General features: G+C 39.2%; 1 protein-coding gene across 1 annotated transcript in view; it reads left to right on the forward strand.

Annotated features, from left to right (window-relative positions):
* The window catches only part of csmd2 (CUB and Sushi multiple domains 2), a 393,418-nt gene that overhangs the window by 58,106 nt on the left and 318,608 nt on the right, over positions 1-16,704 (forward strand). Inside the window, exon 3 of the mRNA XM_053492012.1 lies at positions 3,055-3,167. Coding sequence (XP_053347987.1) covers positions 3,055-3,167 — 113 coding nt within the window. The remainder of the gene's footprint in view (positions 1-3,054; positions 3,168-16,704) is intronic.

A 16,704-nucleotide genomic window follows, 5' to 3' on the forward strand; every position in this document is an offset into this window, starting at 1 on the left:
GGGTGGTTCTTACATCCAATTAATAAGAGAAGTTAACAGAATCATGAGATACATATATAGATGTGACATTTACAGATCGCTTTAATCAGTTTCCGCAACAGAACAATTTTCTTTTTACTGCATACAAATACACACACATATACATTAGTCACATGATGATAATGTTTTCCAACGTATAGAGTGATAGTAGGGATGCAGGAGTTATCAAGGACATGCTTGTAAAAGGAGACTTGTCTTATGTATAGTCTTTAAAAAAAGGTTCTTTCAATGGTTAGAGATTCTTATATTTATAAGCGTATTTTTTAGATATTTTCGTCACACGGAGCACGAATCAAGTCAAACTGATTGTGCAGAAAACATGAAATCAGTTATGGAAGTAAAAACTCTTGTTATTTCTCTATATAATCACCTGCTACACAAATGCACTTATCAATCCAGCGTTTCATTAGTGCTTGGATACCATCAAGGTAGATGGTTTTCTCAGGATGCCAGAGCCATGATCAGACTGCTGCCTGATTAATGTCTGAAACGCTGGCCTCCCAGGAACTCCTTTGAAGGTCCCCAACATGAGGGAATGACCTTATTGAAGATGTGGCAATAACTCCCAGAAATGTGTGGTGTTCATGAATGTCTGGACAGTTTTCACAGACACATCCCTCTCTTTTACAATTTATCCAGAGTTTTTCATGGATCAGGTGTTACAGTCGCTGAATATTCACGGAAACGACTGCAATAGGCTCCGAGCCACCTCGGCTTGGATTCATCATGATTCACAGATATACTGCCTGCTTTAAAATGTTTTACAGCCTCATCACCGTACTGTGCTTGAAGTCTTCTGTAAATGTCAATTGGTTTTATGCCTTCATTTATAGAAAATTTCATCACAACTCCTGGTTTGACACGAACAACTCTCATATGAAAGTAATATGCATACAGGGTGGCCCCCAAAAGTCTGGATCCGTAAGCAAACAAGCTAATGCTGTAAACATCCTTTCTGTGTGCAGAATTATGTCTTGCTTATATGATAACTAGTTCCGTTTAATCTTTTATTGTTATTGTTATTTTTATCTGTACAAGATTAAGTGTGTTGACTAGTTAGGGCCCAAGCTTATACAGTGCGCAGGACCTTCTTGTTTTCCTAAGGATTATTATATATATTTTTTGTCAACTTTTTGGGCTTTTTTGGGGTCCTAAAATGCTCAAAAACACACGACAGACAGGTTGGAATCTGCTGCCATTAGGATGCCTGAGAGTCGCATGGCCCGGGGCCCTCAGGGGCCCTCACACGAGATTTTGCTGCATAGCTCATGCAAACTTGCACGTATGCACATGAAACTTGGTGCACATTTAGAGCTCATTGAGCCGAACACCTTTCCCACTGCATGTCATGGGCTCAACTCAAGAGGAAGTCAGTTATTTTGGGTCGTTTGCCAAAACGCACGCGATCGATTTCGATATACTCCTCCTAGGGGATTTATAAGATCACCAACAAACTGGGCCGATGTGATATAAAAACATGGTGGGGGCAAAATTGTAAAAGGATTTTTGAAATCTTAAACGTTTCAGCCTTGATAATGCCTTAAATCTATGCTGAAAAGTGGTTATTAACTTTCTGTGTGGCCTTATATTAAGTGACATTATATATTTTTTATTTATCCCCCAAGTGTTGTTGCTGTAGCTGTGCAAAACGCAGTGACTACAGCCAGAGCAGCCTCACATACATTATTCATGTCCCTTTGTGTAACCATTACAACACCACGGAAGCTTAATTGGACTGAGCACATTACATTGGCAGGTGTTACATGCGCATCACACAAACACACGTTTACATATTTAGTGTGAGCTGATTCAATATACAGCTCAATATCTTTTTATCACAGCGTTAATAAGGGGATGAGTCCTTCTTACACAGTCTTTTTTATGACAGGTATGAACGTATCTTAAATATGATATTGCAATGAAAAGTCATGCCTAGATCCTGTGAGTGATTATGTACTTATTATAGATCTCTGGAAATAACAAAACTCAGATCACACTAGTCATGTTTAACCTCTGACCTTTCAAGCGATACCACTTACAGTAAGTGCTACATTGGAAAAAAAACACCAACACAATATCCTGTAGATGTAATACAAATATTGATGTCCCGGTTATGGTAGTTTGTTTTACTATTGACTGTTTACACTGCATTCCAAATAGATGAATTAAAAGTTTAAATGCTTGGGAGGTGTTGTTTATGCATAGCCATAGGAATCAAACATGAAAGGGGATGCTTTTTAAATGAAGATAAGAAAAAATAAATAAATGGTGTGATGTGGCCCAATGCAAAGCTTAGTTCCTGCTTATTTTACCACTCTGAAGTTTATTACTTTCCAATAACAGCATGCCATAGATTGTTTATTCCTCTTACACCACAGCATTTTTTCAAAACTGACAACTTCTTATTTATAAAGAAATGGCATGCCTTTATCTATTTATATAAAAAGCACAGCAAAAAAAAAAAAAAAATTGCAAGCTTTAACATTTCATTGACCAACTTTAGCCTTTATTACGGTGCACAGTTTGGTTGCAAATTTAAGTGGAACAACAATTCCTCGATCCCAGAATCACACTTTAGCAATCCCATGACATCACAAAAGAAAAACATCCACCTTGATCATTCTATACATTCAGGTCATCCACTTACATCATTTTATCGCCTTATACTGTAACATTACTGCGTCTAGACCTGACCAACTGAAGCAACACCAGATCATACAGTAACAACGGCTTCTAAGGGTTGTGCAGTGGGCATTGTGCATGATGGGTGCATCACCATCATCATGTGTTTCCCTTCTTATAAGTTTATTAGACCTTGATAAAGCCTCCATACACATCCCTGTACAGTAAATGTATTGTTAGTGATTCACGATAACACATTGGAATGGATGCATTAATATTACCATGCAGTTTATAACACATGCTGGCACTATAGTACTGTTATGGAAAATTAATCAGCTCCTTATGACTAATCATGAATTACCATTTTCTTTTTTTTTCCTTTTCTGTTTGTAGGTTAACAGGATTCCGGCTTCCTCCTCCAATAGTCAGCACTGGAGCGAGACTGACACTGTGGCTACTATCGGACTACGCTGTGAGTGGCCAGGGCTTCAAAGCAATATATGAAGGTAAGAGTGCAATGGATCGTCTGGTCAGATATGCTGGAGTTCTTGTTTCTCTCACACAGCTCTAAGCATTTTCTTTTTTTTTTTTTTTCATCTCTTGAAACCTTCTGGTTCCTTTGTGTGTCTCTGTTATGCAATTCAGTTGTTCAAGGTTCCAACTTGGCCCTTTTTGATAGTGTTGCCAGAGTCAGTGTCATTTTACTGAACTGTACTGAACTACAGGTAACTCAGTCATGCATACTGTACCTATGCTAGCCTGCCTCATGTTTTTGAATAATTCTATTAACATGCATGGAATAATTTAAAAACTAGAGTCAAACCTCGACTATTTTGTGGGTCCATGCTGAGCTGTGGTCATATTCCTATTGTTTTTTGAGCACACTGTTGTTAACACCAACCTCAAATGCACAAAAAGGGAGGAATCTTAGATAGTTATGCTAAGATAATTACATTAATTCACTAAATGGTGACTGGTTGGTATGATTGGGTGACGGGTGAATAAGCGCTCTGGCAAAATTATTTGCATAACATTTAATGACCTGTCCTACTGGGTATTAAGCAGAACCTTTGACAAGTAATTTTAAAATTTTTTTTTTCAGCTATTTAACTTTGATAACTGTTGGTTAGATGGCGGATTTTACTGGATCACTCTAGAAGTTGACTGTTCATGCATTGCCATTAGTTAGAGCATTTATATGTATTCTATTTATACAGACATACTGTATAGAGCATCATCTCTAATGTATTAGTTATTTAATAAGTATTTCCAGTAGATATCCCTATTTCTAACACAAGGCAAATGTTAAAAACTATGCAGTAATGTTTGTTGCATTATTGAAGTCAGCAATAAACTAGGAAGCACTGAAATGGAACATGGAGAAAAAAAATATCCAGTTTGTACCTGAGTCACACTCTTGCTTAATCTTTTTTTCTTTTATTTAATGCGACAACAGCAGCTGACAAAAATCCTGCAATATCCTATCACCCTCCTATACAAATCAACTGGCCCTTGTGCCTGTATGAAACTTAATGAATTCAAAAGTGATTATAAAACAACTTTATTTTTTATCCAAAGAGTCATTCTTTAAAGGCAGTTGAAGCATGCTTTTGAGTACACTTCAAAGATGTTTGAAAGGTTCCTGCTTCATAAAATTCCTTTCATAGAAATGTCTGGATAAACAATTTCATGGCTGCAAATAAGACTTAATGGTTCAGACTTTGTTTTCAGGGTCCATTTCTCATGAGTTGATTACTCGGCTTATTCTGTAAAAAGTAAGTAATCCGCCCGGCACAGTGGCATAGTGGTTAGCACTGTCGCCTTGCACCTCTAGGGCCTGGGTCCGATCCCTGCCCTTTGGGCTGTGTGCATGCGATTTGCATGTTCTCCCTGTGTCCTCTTGGGACACTTGTTTCCTCCAACAGTCCATGCAGATTAGACTGACTGGTGTTTCCAAATGGAAATGGAAAGTGTAAATGAGTGTGTGTGTGTGTGTGTGTGTGTGTGTGTGTGTGTGTGTATGTGTGTGTGTGTGTGTGTGTGTGTGCGTGTGTGTGTGTGTGTGTGTGTGTGTGTGTGCGTGCGTGCGTGTGTGTGTGCGTGCGTGCGTGCGTGTGTGTGTGCGTGCCCTGCAATGGATTGGCACCCCGTCCAGGGTGTACCCTAAGACTTCTGATATGACCCACAACCCTGCATACAGGATAAAGCGGTATAGACGATGAGTGAGTGGACTTGTCTTTAAGAGAGAACTAAAGAGACACTGGCGATGTAGTGGCTGCGAACCTGCTCCAATGTTCCGTCAGCCCTCGATTTTGCCTGTTGCATGCGTTGTACTGGTGAGGAATTCCTGTGTCACGTCTACAGTACTGTTTGTTCGGTGGTATTTTTCTTTTAAAAAACTGATGACGCTGCCTCATATCACTGTACCATAGTGTGAGGAACCTGAGGCTGCCTACCATCACATGCGGTGAGGAACATCTGTGACACGCTCACAGTATGACATAAAAGTTGATGCTGACGCTTCCTGCAGTTAAATTGGATAAAGAACACCAGCCACAAGCCAAACAAACTAACGAACAAACAGAATTTCTGTTTTATATATTGGTTGCTACTGTACATAATGGCCATGCACTCTGCACTACTCATCAAGACCATGCCCATTTCCACTTTAAATCAATAATATCAGCCATAACATCAACACATTAACATAGATTATTATGAAATTATAATAAATGAACAGTAAACTGGTGACAGAATCATGGGAATCTAAGGCCCGCCCCTGCCCGCGGGTGAACAAAGGCCAGGCTGTCTGGTCCAATCCCACAGAAAAGGGTGCTCATACAGGTTCTGGGTTACTGAATGGATAGTCAAATGTTCAAGCCCCAGCATGCAAAGTTGCCACTGTTGAGCCCTTGAGCAAGGCTCTTAACCTTATTTCCTCCAGGGGAGCTGTATCCTGGCTGGTACTATGTTTGATTTGGCCCTGATGCCAAATCATTATCAATATTACGTAATTGGGAAATATCGAGTTTTTCTTCTCCGACAGCTAAGTGAAGATTTAATTGGAAACTTCATTCTTGGCAAGCAACAAGAAGTGATGGAGAGCAAGTGGGAGATAGAGAGCATCTATATACTCAATGTATAAAGCACAAATCTAGATAAGACTCTATCTTACCCATATGGATCATCCCGAGTCTCCTAGTCACCGGTAATTACATGTCACTTCCTCTCATGTGACCTACATACAGTAGGTGTCAGTGAATAAGAGAGTGTGATCTATGCAGTTCCTGGCCCTCTCCTGACTTTAACTAAAGACATTGCCATAATGAGACCCAGTGAAACCTTATCAATCCCACACAGCCACAGTGATGTGCAGTACTTCTGTCCCTTAGAGCCAAAGATAAAGTCATGAAGAAAAAATTAAGAACATCCAATTATACTTTTTTTTCCCACCTTAAAAAGGCTTTTTAATAGTGAGCCTTAAGCTGTGAATGTATTAAGGATTTTCCGCTGCCAACTCATAGGGACAAATTATATTTTTAACAGGGTTTTGTAGACAGATTTCTGTAACAGAGATGTGAGGAAATCACCGGAGATGAACCTACCAATTGCAGCAGGTGCGATTTAACTCATATTGGAAGGATATGATTATATCAGGGGCTGGAATAGATCTCCGAATACAATAAAAATAACAAAATGCGATGAGGCCTGACACAAAGCAGAGTCACTATTACCACCTTGGAGCATTGGACTATTTGCCTGTAAGAGCATGTACAGGAATATTTAATTCCTCCTATTACAGTACCTAGCAATTTGTTAATAATTACTATTTTTAACAGATGACACATCATACTTTTCAACTGCTTATGGTTACATTAAATTTGTAGACCATCCAGGCAAACAAGTTCCCATTATCATTTAGGTTATAGCAGCTATAAACAGCCATTACCTCACAAGTGTCTCTTTTAGTTCTCTTTCAAAGGTAATAAAAGACATAAAAATTCACTCACCGTCTATATACTGCTTTATCCTGTATATAGGTTCACAGGGGACTGGAGCCTATCCCAGAAGACTTAGGGCACTACATGGGGTACACCCTGAATGGGGTGCCAGTTCTTCACAGGGCACACACACACACAAATACATACTTATTCACACACAATTTGAGAACACCAGTTAGCCTAATCTGCGGGAAGAAACCAGAGTACCTGGAGGAATCCCACCAAGCACGGGGAACACATGCAAACTTCATGCATACAGACCACAGGCGGGAATCGAACCCAGACCCTGGAGGTGCCAGGCAACAGTATAAACAATTATGCCACCTTTCCATCTAAATTAAAATTCCTTTTTGTAATATTAGCTGGAAAAATGCTAAATCCTCTATCCTATAAACTTGAAAAATTTCACATGATGAAATCAACAAATTACCCAGTTGCGCAACTGTTTTTAGCTCTCTGATTTTGCAGTGGAGAGCTTAAAACATTAGCAAAGTTTTAATATGTCTGACATACATTAAAGGTCATGAATTATGTATTTTATTTGATAAATTATTATAAAGTATGTTTTCAATTTCAAAGTCATGAAAAGAATCTAATACTGTATGTAAGTTCCTGTGAGAAAGCTGCAACAATAGAAATAACATACAGTATTAGGATAAGCGCATTGATATATACAGTACAGTACATGCCATTTAAACGTTTCTGTGAAGGGCAAACATTCCATGAGTAGTTTTATAAACTGTATTTCACCAAGATTGCAAATGATCTTGTTGCATTCATGTACTGCCCAGGAGTAACCTACTGTACAAAGTAGTGTGCATAATGTTTTGCTTTGTGATATTATGGCTGATTGGGGTAATAACTGCATGGATGTGCAGGTGTACTTTGTAAAGTTGGCAGAGTGTTTATACGCTGTGGAGAACGATTTGGAAACATGATTAAAGTCTATACAAATCACTAAATGGTTTGATGACAATGAAAGTGAGGAGTTAATCATATGCTATTACCTTCAGAATCACCACTTTTCAACTTAATTGAACATTTATGAGAGAGTTTAGTGCGAGATGTGCTACATCGCCATCATCAAAACACCAATCGCGGGAAAATGTTTGGAAAAACAATGCTCCATTTCTAGCGATGTTGTTATGCGCATCTATTTATCATTTGCCGATTGCCTGTGATCTTCTGTGTATATTCTACTAAAATATTAACTATTGTACCAGTTTTGCTGCTAATAAATTACACTTTTGAGTACATAAATATTATAGAGTGCAAAACATTCTCCGTGGTTTACATCCTCCAAAAAAGTGAACTGTGGAGTATTTTTAATTTTTTTTTTTTCATGCAGTCATCTTACAGAACAGTTGTATTGTTCTCTTTGTGGCTTCTTCATATTCCCTTTTAAAATGACTCATGGACTTTAAGGCTGAAGTGCAAAAGCCAGTGTTTATTCCAGGTATCTATTTTGGCAACCAATAACTTAGAGGCACTTTATTGTAAAAAAAATAAATAAATTAAAAAAAAAAAATGTACAAGCAGTGCAGGAATTTTTTTTCTAGGCAACTAAAACTAAAGCTAGAATGGTTTAGGAAAATGTTCGAGTTTGTTGCAAATTTTTACTGTTCCTAAATAATATGCCATAATGTATGAATCAGACACAAGGCCATGGTGGACAAAGGTCACAGACACAGGAAACGAACCCAGACCCTGGAGGTGAAAGGCGGCTTTGCTAACTACTAAGCCACCATGCCGCAAGGTAAAATTTTACTGGAGTAAAACTACAAAAAAAAAAAAAGTCCTACATTTACATTTCTATTACATAGAAAAACACTTTATCTTTCTCTGTCTCTGCTTCCAAATTGCAAAAGTGCTGTTTCATTCCATGCTGTCTGAAACCATCTCCACTGCTGATTTTAAACACCTGCTAACTGACTGAGTGTTTCATGGAGGGAAGGCAAATCCATTAATCAATTACCACTTCAAATGCCTCAGCTGTGGCCAATGGTTGGTAGCGCTCACCTTTTCTTTTCCTGACAAGCTTTTTCTTCTGGCTGCCCCACACAGTCAGAAAGAGGGGTTATTAGAGAAATTGTCTGTAGCCCAGTCCTCATGTCCTCCCTGTACCCTTTGCAGAATATCAGGCCATCCCTGATGTTTTTCCTGAAAAGAAGTGGCTCCTTTGCTGGCCTTTTTAATATGTATGAAAGTGAGCGCTACCATCAGTCCCGTGTCATACCGGAAGTAAGGCATCCTGAGACTATTCAAATGTGGGGATGTTTCTCAACCAAGAGAGTGGGCTGACTCACAATTTTGCCTAAGAACAAATACATGCAACATCTTCCAACCATCCAAGAACAGTTTGGTGATGAACAATGCCTTTTCCAACATGATGGAGCACCTTGCTAAAAGGCAGAAGTGCGTGGCAACTAAGTGGCTCGGGGAACAATACATCAACATTTTGGGTAAATGGCCTATAAATTCCCAGACTGTAATCCCATTTAGAACTTGTGGTCAATCCTCAAAAGGCAGGTGGACAAACAAAAACGCCAAAATTCTGACAAACTCCAAAAACTGATTATGCAAGAATGCTAGGGAGAATTGGCAGACGTCTTGAAAAAGAAGGGTCAACACTGCAAATTTAAACTTAATGTAATTATCATAAAAAAAAAAAACCTTTAACACTTATGAAATGCTTGTAATTATACTTCAGTACACCATAGTAACATCTGATAAAAATGATATAAAAACACTGAAGGAGCAGACTTTGTAAAAAATTATTATTTGTGTCATTCTAAAAACTTTTAGCCATGGCTGTTCACACGACTGTGGTTATGTAAAATACTGCCATGCAAAATTGTATCGAAGTAGAAAGTACAGATGTTTCTTGTAGGGTGTAGTGGAGTAAAACTAAAACGTATCCACTAATATAACTAATCAACATACACATAAAAAAATATACTACTAATATATATATATATTTTTTTTTTTCAAGATGGGTGGTGACCATGATGGCCATTTTGAAGTCAGCCATTTTGGATCTAACTTTTGTTTTTTTCAATAGGAAGAGGGTCATGTGACACATCAAACTTCTTTCATGAGTTATTTACAAGTTTCTGACCACTTATAAATTGTGTTTAATGTGCTGGCCATTGTGTTGGATTGTCAATGCAACCCTCTTCTCCCACTCTTCACACACTGATAGCAACTCCGCAGGAGAAATGCTAGCACAGGCTTCCAGTATCCGTACTTTCAGGTGCTGCACATCTCGTATCTTCACAGCATAGACAATTGCCTTCAGATGACCCCAAAGATAAGGGGTCTAGATCGGGAGACCTTAGGGGCCATTCAACTGGCCCACGACGACCAATCCACTTTCCAGGAAACTGTTCATCTAGGAATGCTCGGACCTGACACCCATAATATGGTGGTGCACCATCTTGCTGGAAAAACTCAGGGAACGGCCAGCTTCAGTGCATAAAGAGGGAAACACATCATCATGTAGCAATTTTGCATATCCAGTGGCCTTGAGGTTTCCATTTATGAAGAATGGCCCCACTATCTTTTTACCCCATATACCACACCATACCATAATTTTTTTTGTTCCAACAGTCTTGGAGGGATCATCCCAATGTGGGTCAGTGTCAGACCAATAGCGGTGGTTTTGTTTGTTAACTTAACATAAAGGTTTGCCTCATCACTGAACAAAATCTTCCTGGGGGTCCTGTTCCAATTTTTGTTTTGCCTAATCTGCAAATTCAGTGCGCTGATCTGGGTCATCCTCGTTGAGATGCTGCAGTAGCTGGAGTTTGTAAGGGTGCCATTTGTAAGTAGCTACTATCCGCCGAAGGGATGTTCGACTGATGCCACTCTCCAGTGACATGCGGCGAGTGCTACGCTGTGGGCTCTTGCTGAATGAAGCTAGGACAGCCACTGATGTTTCTTCATTAGTGACAGTTTTCATGCTTCCACATTTTGGCAAATCCAACACTGAACCAGTTTCACGAAACTTAGCAAGCAGTTTGCTAACTGTAGCATGGGAGATGGGTGGTCTCGTAGGGTGTCTTGCATTGAAATCTGCTGCACTGACCCGGTAACTGCGTTCACCAGACATCAACACAATTTCTATCCGCTCCTCACGTGTTAATCTCTGCGACATGTCAATGGCTGTAAACAAAGAGAAACTTGTAAATAACTCTTAAAATAATAAAGTTATGCACACCATTGTTTTTCTTGTAAAATTCCCAATAAGTTTGATGTGTCACATGACCCTCTTCCTATTAAAAAAAAAACAAAAGTTGGATCCAAAATGGCCGACTTCAAAATGGCCACCGTGGTCACCACCCATCTTGAAAAGTTTTCCCCCTCACATATACTAATGTGTGTTTTATTAAGGTGTATTCATATAAATGGCCCACCCTGTAGTATATACTTATGTTTGACTAAAGTGTCTGAATTGACATGAGAATTTTGTGATATGTCAGATCCTGTGTATCATAACTTCAGCATACACAAAACTATAAAATAGTTATTTAGTCATTTAGTTATAGCTGATCTGTGACTTCATCATCATCATCATTATCATTATTGAGGTGTTGCTTAGTAACCATTTACATTCTATAGACTGTGTGTCCATGACAGGTTTCACCGTTTCTTATGAATGTTAATTAGCATGAATAAAAGAAATCTTTCCCTAACGACCTTCATATCAATATTTTTCAGTGTCGTGGATTTTCAAAGTTGTATCACAGCTGAGCATATAATTTGGCACTCGGCAGCTACTCATTATGAAGCACTGTCACAGTATGAGCACCTATGCCATGTGATTTTTGCCATTTACGGCAGTAATCAGACGGTTCGTTATGTGAGTCTGCCTGAAATATTATTAATCAACATAAATCACTTCCTTAAGAATATTAATAATTATTAGACACTGTATTTTTGAGTGAAAGTAGCAGGGAAAGGCACAATGAGAGCTAATTAAATATATAGGCACAATGTTGAGAGAAACCTTTTAATCTTTAAAAAAATACTAAAAAATATTATAGACATAAAAGCTTTAACATCATTTTACAGTCATGTTCTATAAATTGCCCTCAGTCACACAGACGCATGTTTTTTATGTGTGACAGGTTGCTAATGAATGGCATGGTAGGAAAATCGATGTAAGCAGAGCACTTAAGTACAACTCTTACTCTAATGAATTATATCTGTGTTATACCCTGGGTATAGGAATCCCATATACTGTAGATCTGCGCTTCCTCATTAAACATATTATCACACATATTATCAGCTTCTATATCTGTGCAGTCTTGAAGAAGGGAATATGAAATCCCTCATGTCATATTCAGCATGTGAAGTAGAACACACACACACTCTCTCTCTAGTCTTAATCTGCTGGAACAACCCCCCACATTTTAAATCGATCCCCGGACTGAATCAGAGAGTGTGTTTTCGTGTCCCTATGAGACACCGAGTGCTCCCTGCAGCCCTCCGCTCGCTCTCTGCCCATGCTGCGGCAGGAGGAATGTGTTAAGTGAATTGGTTATGGTGGCGCGATCTAAGTGATGTGAATGTGTGTGTGTATGTGTGTTTGTGTGGAAGGAGGTGTTTCAGACCTGATGTGATGGAATGCTGTAGTGTGTTATTGAGTGGGCAATGCAGAGGCATAGCTGGCCTTGTTGCTGCTGTTGTTCATGTCAATTCAATGCTATTTTTATACCGTAGTGCTTTTAATAGTCAGCATCGTCGCAAAGCAGATATAGACTGTGTTTACACTGGAGATGGGGGGGGATTTTTTTTCCTCTCTAATTTAGCAGTTTACCCACCTGTCTGTTGGCTCTCCGCTATTAAACGACAGCTACCAACCAGGCATGGTGAAGCCTACACTTCCCTACAAGGCAAGTCAGCCAACAGCATCTTTACATTACTCAAAGCAGACAACCGCATCTTTAGTTGGGTCAGGGGAGAGGGTGCTAGATGGGCATGGAAGCGCTGTCGTTTTATATTTATATGCAAGAGCAAGCTTGACTCCCCACCCCACCCGACGACCCGGCCAGTTGTACTCCCTAGGACTCCTGGCTAAAACAGAAATTCTCCACTGGGTGAATGAAATCCCTACACTTTTACAATCTATAATCTAAAATCAGTCCTAAGTTTATTGAAAAGACAGTTATACAGAGTATTAGTATAGTGGTAATGGGTGCACTGGAAAAAGCACATGACTGGCTTTATTATTATATAAGGAGTTCATAGGCACAAGAATACGCTATCGTGCATCAGAGTCTTCTCAACCCAAGTCTTCTCAACTTTTCAACATCGGGTATAAACCTTTCAATCATCCATATCTGCGCTTTATTCCCGCCCCCTAACAGTGCGAGTTAGGTAGTTGAAACCATTTGAAGAAGCATGTGATAGTGTTTCCCCTCCCTACTGATTTTTTATTTGTTAGTCAGATTTTATTTGTACAAAAAAGCTCTGAGCAGTAACGTGGAGAACGTCCTGTAACCACGTGCAGTTTTGGAGCAAATCTTTAAGTTATTTAATGTTTTATTATATACAGTACATAGAATTCCTTTTTTTCATTAAAGTCAAAAACATTTTTTAAACATGTTTCCTGTCAATTTTACTGTAGGTCTTAGAGAAAAAAAATAAGAATAAGAAATGGACAAAAACGTTTTTGAAAAATATCTGAAACCGACATCAAGAAAATTGCAATTAATGCATTTCTTATTTTTAGGGTAGGATTTGGATGGCATGTTCACACTGTGCTTCAGTAAAATAGAAGAAAATACACAGACAAATCGAAGCGTTGATATGTCCCCTTATACACTCACACACATACAGACATGCGCATGCATGCGTGCTATTAAATGCGAACACATGCACACACGTACACACACACACACACTGGCACTGCAGCTCACAGTCTGTTGCTTGTCATGCTGATCTAGTCCCCCAAAACCCCACTAATCTGACAGCAGATGTCACACTAAAAAAGCCATAGAGACTTGTGTATCAAGAAGGTCACAACATCCCCCCCCCCACCCCCCACCCCCTCCTTCCCTTAATTCTTTCCTCTTTCCCTCTTCAGGTCAGTAAGCAACATTTTTGGCTAGGTTTGGTATCATGGAAGCCCATCTTGGGGAGAGATAATGAGCCTGCAGCTCCCTGAGCTGAGGCTCAGAAGCAAGGCGTACATCAAACCGAGCTTGGCTCTGTGTTCTCCACCGCACGCCCACTCTCTCCTCTGAGAGGCCGTGTGGGAAGGGAAAGCCTTGCACGAACACACATGTACATAAAATACAAATATAAATCTCTTTTCCAGCCGTCCAATTCCAGAGTCTCCCAGGCATTTTCCTCTCCCTCACTCTCCCGCTTCTTTGTGGATTTACATTGTGACATGCCACTCTCTCTTCTTTTTTATAATCGTTTAATTATTATTCAAATGCTGTGATTTGCTATGAAAGACTGAAAGTAAAAAGGTACCTGCAAGACAATGAATGTATGCTAATTCCCTTTATCTCATGTGTTTATTAAATTGGATGGATTAAAACTATTGAAATACCTTATAAGTAAAACCTGAACTGTAACGCGAGTCATAAATTACAACGGTGTTTCTGATGAGCTTAGCAATATGGGAATTTTAAGACGACAAGGCAAGTTTTGGGCTTCTCTGTAACAAGCAGATACATGGATTTTCAAAGATTAAAATTAGATGGAAAATAGGTATGTTATTGCTTTATTGAGGTTTTTGTTCAAAATCAATGAATGTTCAGAACATGGTTTAAGCATCGTCTCGTTATTGCTGCCATAGCAACAAAAACAACTATAGTGCACCTAGAGCATCTGTCTGGTCTATCCAAAGCCTCCGAGTAGGTCTGGGTACTGTAAATCACCGACTGTTAGGCAATTAAATTGAGCAGAGTGTACATACAGTATAGAGCTGAACCGATAGGTGGCTCTGCAAAACCTTATGCAGATATCAACAGCATATATGAACTATCTGGCTACTCTAGACAATTAGATCGCTTGGTAGTTATTGTAGTAACCTGTTCATAAATAAATATCCAAGCAATGCATATTCTAATTTAGCTCTCTCCTTAAAAAACATTTATATATAAATGACTCATTATGATTTATGTTAATTTATTTACAGTTGCAGGACGTTTTTATTTCTACCCAACCATTATGGATAACAAGATCAGCGCTTGGCAGACAACCTTAGGCAGAGCGATGTGAGGGTTAAGGGCATTTGAGGGTTAAGCGCCTTGCTCAAGGGCCCAACATGGGCAATTTAGTAATGATGGTGGAGCCCAAACCTGGGACCTTCTAACCAATGAGCCTACATCTGGCCCACAGTACTAGCCTGTAATAATACAGGGTGGGAGAAAATGAACTAGGCAAGATTTAATGGCTGTAGAACTTTAAGTATCACAGGAGCGCCACCCACAGGGAGCACCACCCCTTTTTCCAGGACGTTGGCTGGGACGATGGCCTACAAGAAGTCCAGATCTCACTCCTGGTGATTTTTTCGTAGTGGAGAAGGTATATGGGACAAAGTCTCGCACACTGGAGGACTTGGAAGAACGGATTCAAGAGGTTCTCAGAAATACCCCAATCAACTTCCTTTAGAAGTCTGTGTGTTCTCCATCCTGGCCGTTTGAGGAAACTTGTTGACACCACCGGTGTCTACATCAAAATTTAAAGATTTGCTTTCATTTTTGTAATTAAGTGTATGTGCAATTAGTTTTAATAAATTTGTATTAGAAATATAGACTTTATTACAAATTTTTATTGCCTAATTACTTCTCACCCACCCTGTAGTTAAGTGGCAGGTGTTCCTTCTTAAGGTTATATTATATGATGGTGATGTCCATGGAAACAGGGCTGCTGGCAGAGTTATATTTTATAGTTTGCACAAGAAGCACCTTCATGACACACCTTTAATGTCTAGGTGCAACACATGCAGAAATGACTACTCGGCGAGTAAGTGAGCAAGCAAGCGCGAGGCAGATTGATTGTGTTTTTTTTTTTTTGCATGTTACAGATACAACACTACCATAAAAACTCTGTTTACCCATTTCAAGGGCCAGACTCGGTGCTACTGTTGCTCTCGGCAGAATCTTCACTGTGGGTGAAGACGCGGGTCACTTTCCATTTTCAAAAGCTTGTAAAATGTTTTTCTTTTGCTCATTTCTAGGCTACTTATTCGCCTGCTAACACACATGATGTTAAAAAGCTAAATAAGGAGAAAAAAAAAAAAAAACTAGGATTGTGCATTGACCTCCAGACAGTGATGTAAAAACTGACCGAAATCATTACAAAAATAAAAATGTGCGCACAGTGCATACAGGATTAAAACTGTCAGTTCCCCAGCATGGAAGCAGCAGCAGCTTGGCTTTCTCTATATACTGTACTATGTTATACCCCAGCACTGGCCAGATTTATTGGTGTTGATCAACTCATTTGTATTTGTATATAGTGTACACTCCACATAATTAACTATTAATAAGAAAACCAACAATGTTGGGGCAGCAGGGGCATGGTTTAGCATGCATGAGAGAAAGAGAGAGACAGAAAGAAAAAGAGACCTGTGGCTGTACCAGCACAATAAGCAAAAAACGTGCATGTGTGCTTAAAAGCAGCAATCGATTCACAGCGAGTACCAGAATAAGTACTAGATTCACCAAGCCTGCTTTCTGGCCTACATTTCCCAAACCTTCCAAGAAGTGTTATAAATGTGTTCTTCTTTGAAGAAAGGATTTTGCCTAATGTCTGATGTATTTTAGCTCTTTTGCAAGGTTTGAACTCATGGCTTTGTAACAGTCAAAGATAAAGCTGTACATGTAAAGATCTTTAATTCTTGCATTCAAATTTTATTGCCAGTCTACTGTTGGTAGATACAGTAGAACCTCGTATGGCGAATAACGCTGTTTGCGAGTGTTTCACAAGACAAGCAAAGATTTTTAATAAATAATAAAAAAAAAAGTCTTGGTTTACGAGTACCGAGTATCATGTATCACACATGCACATCTTGTTTTGA

This window comes from Clarias gariepinus, chromosome 3, assembly GCF_024256425.1.
Source record: "Clarias gariepinus isolate MV-2021 ecotype Netherlands chromosome 3, CGAR_prim_01v2, whole genome shotgun sequence".
Lineage (NCBI taxonomy): Eukaryota > Metazoa > Chordata > Actinopteri > Siluriformes > Clariidae > Clarias > Clarias gariepinus.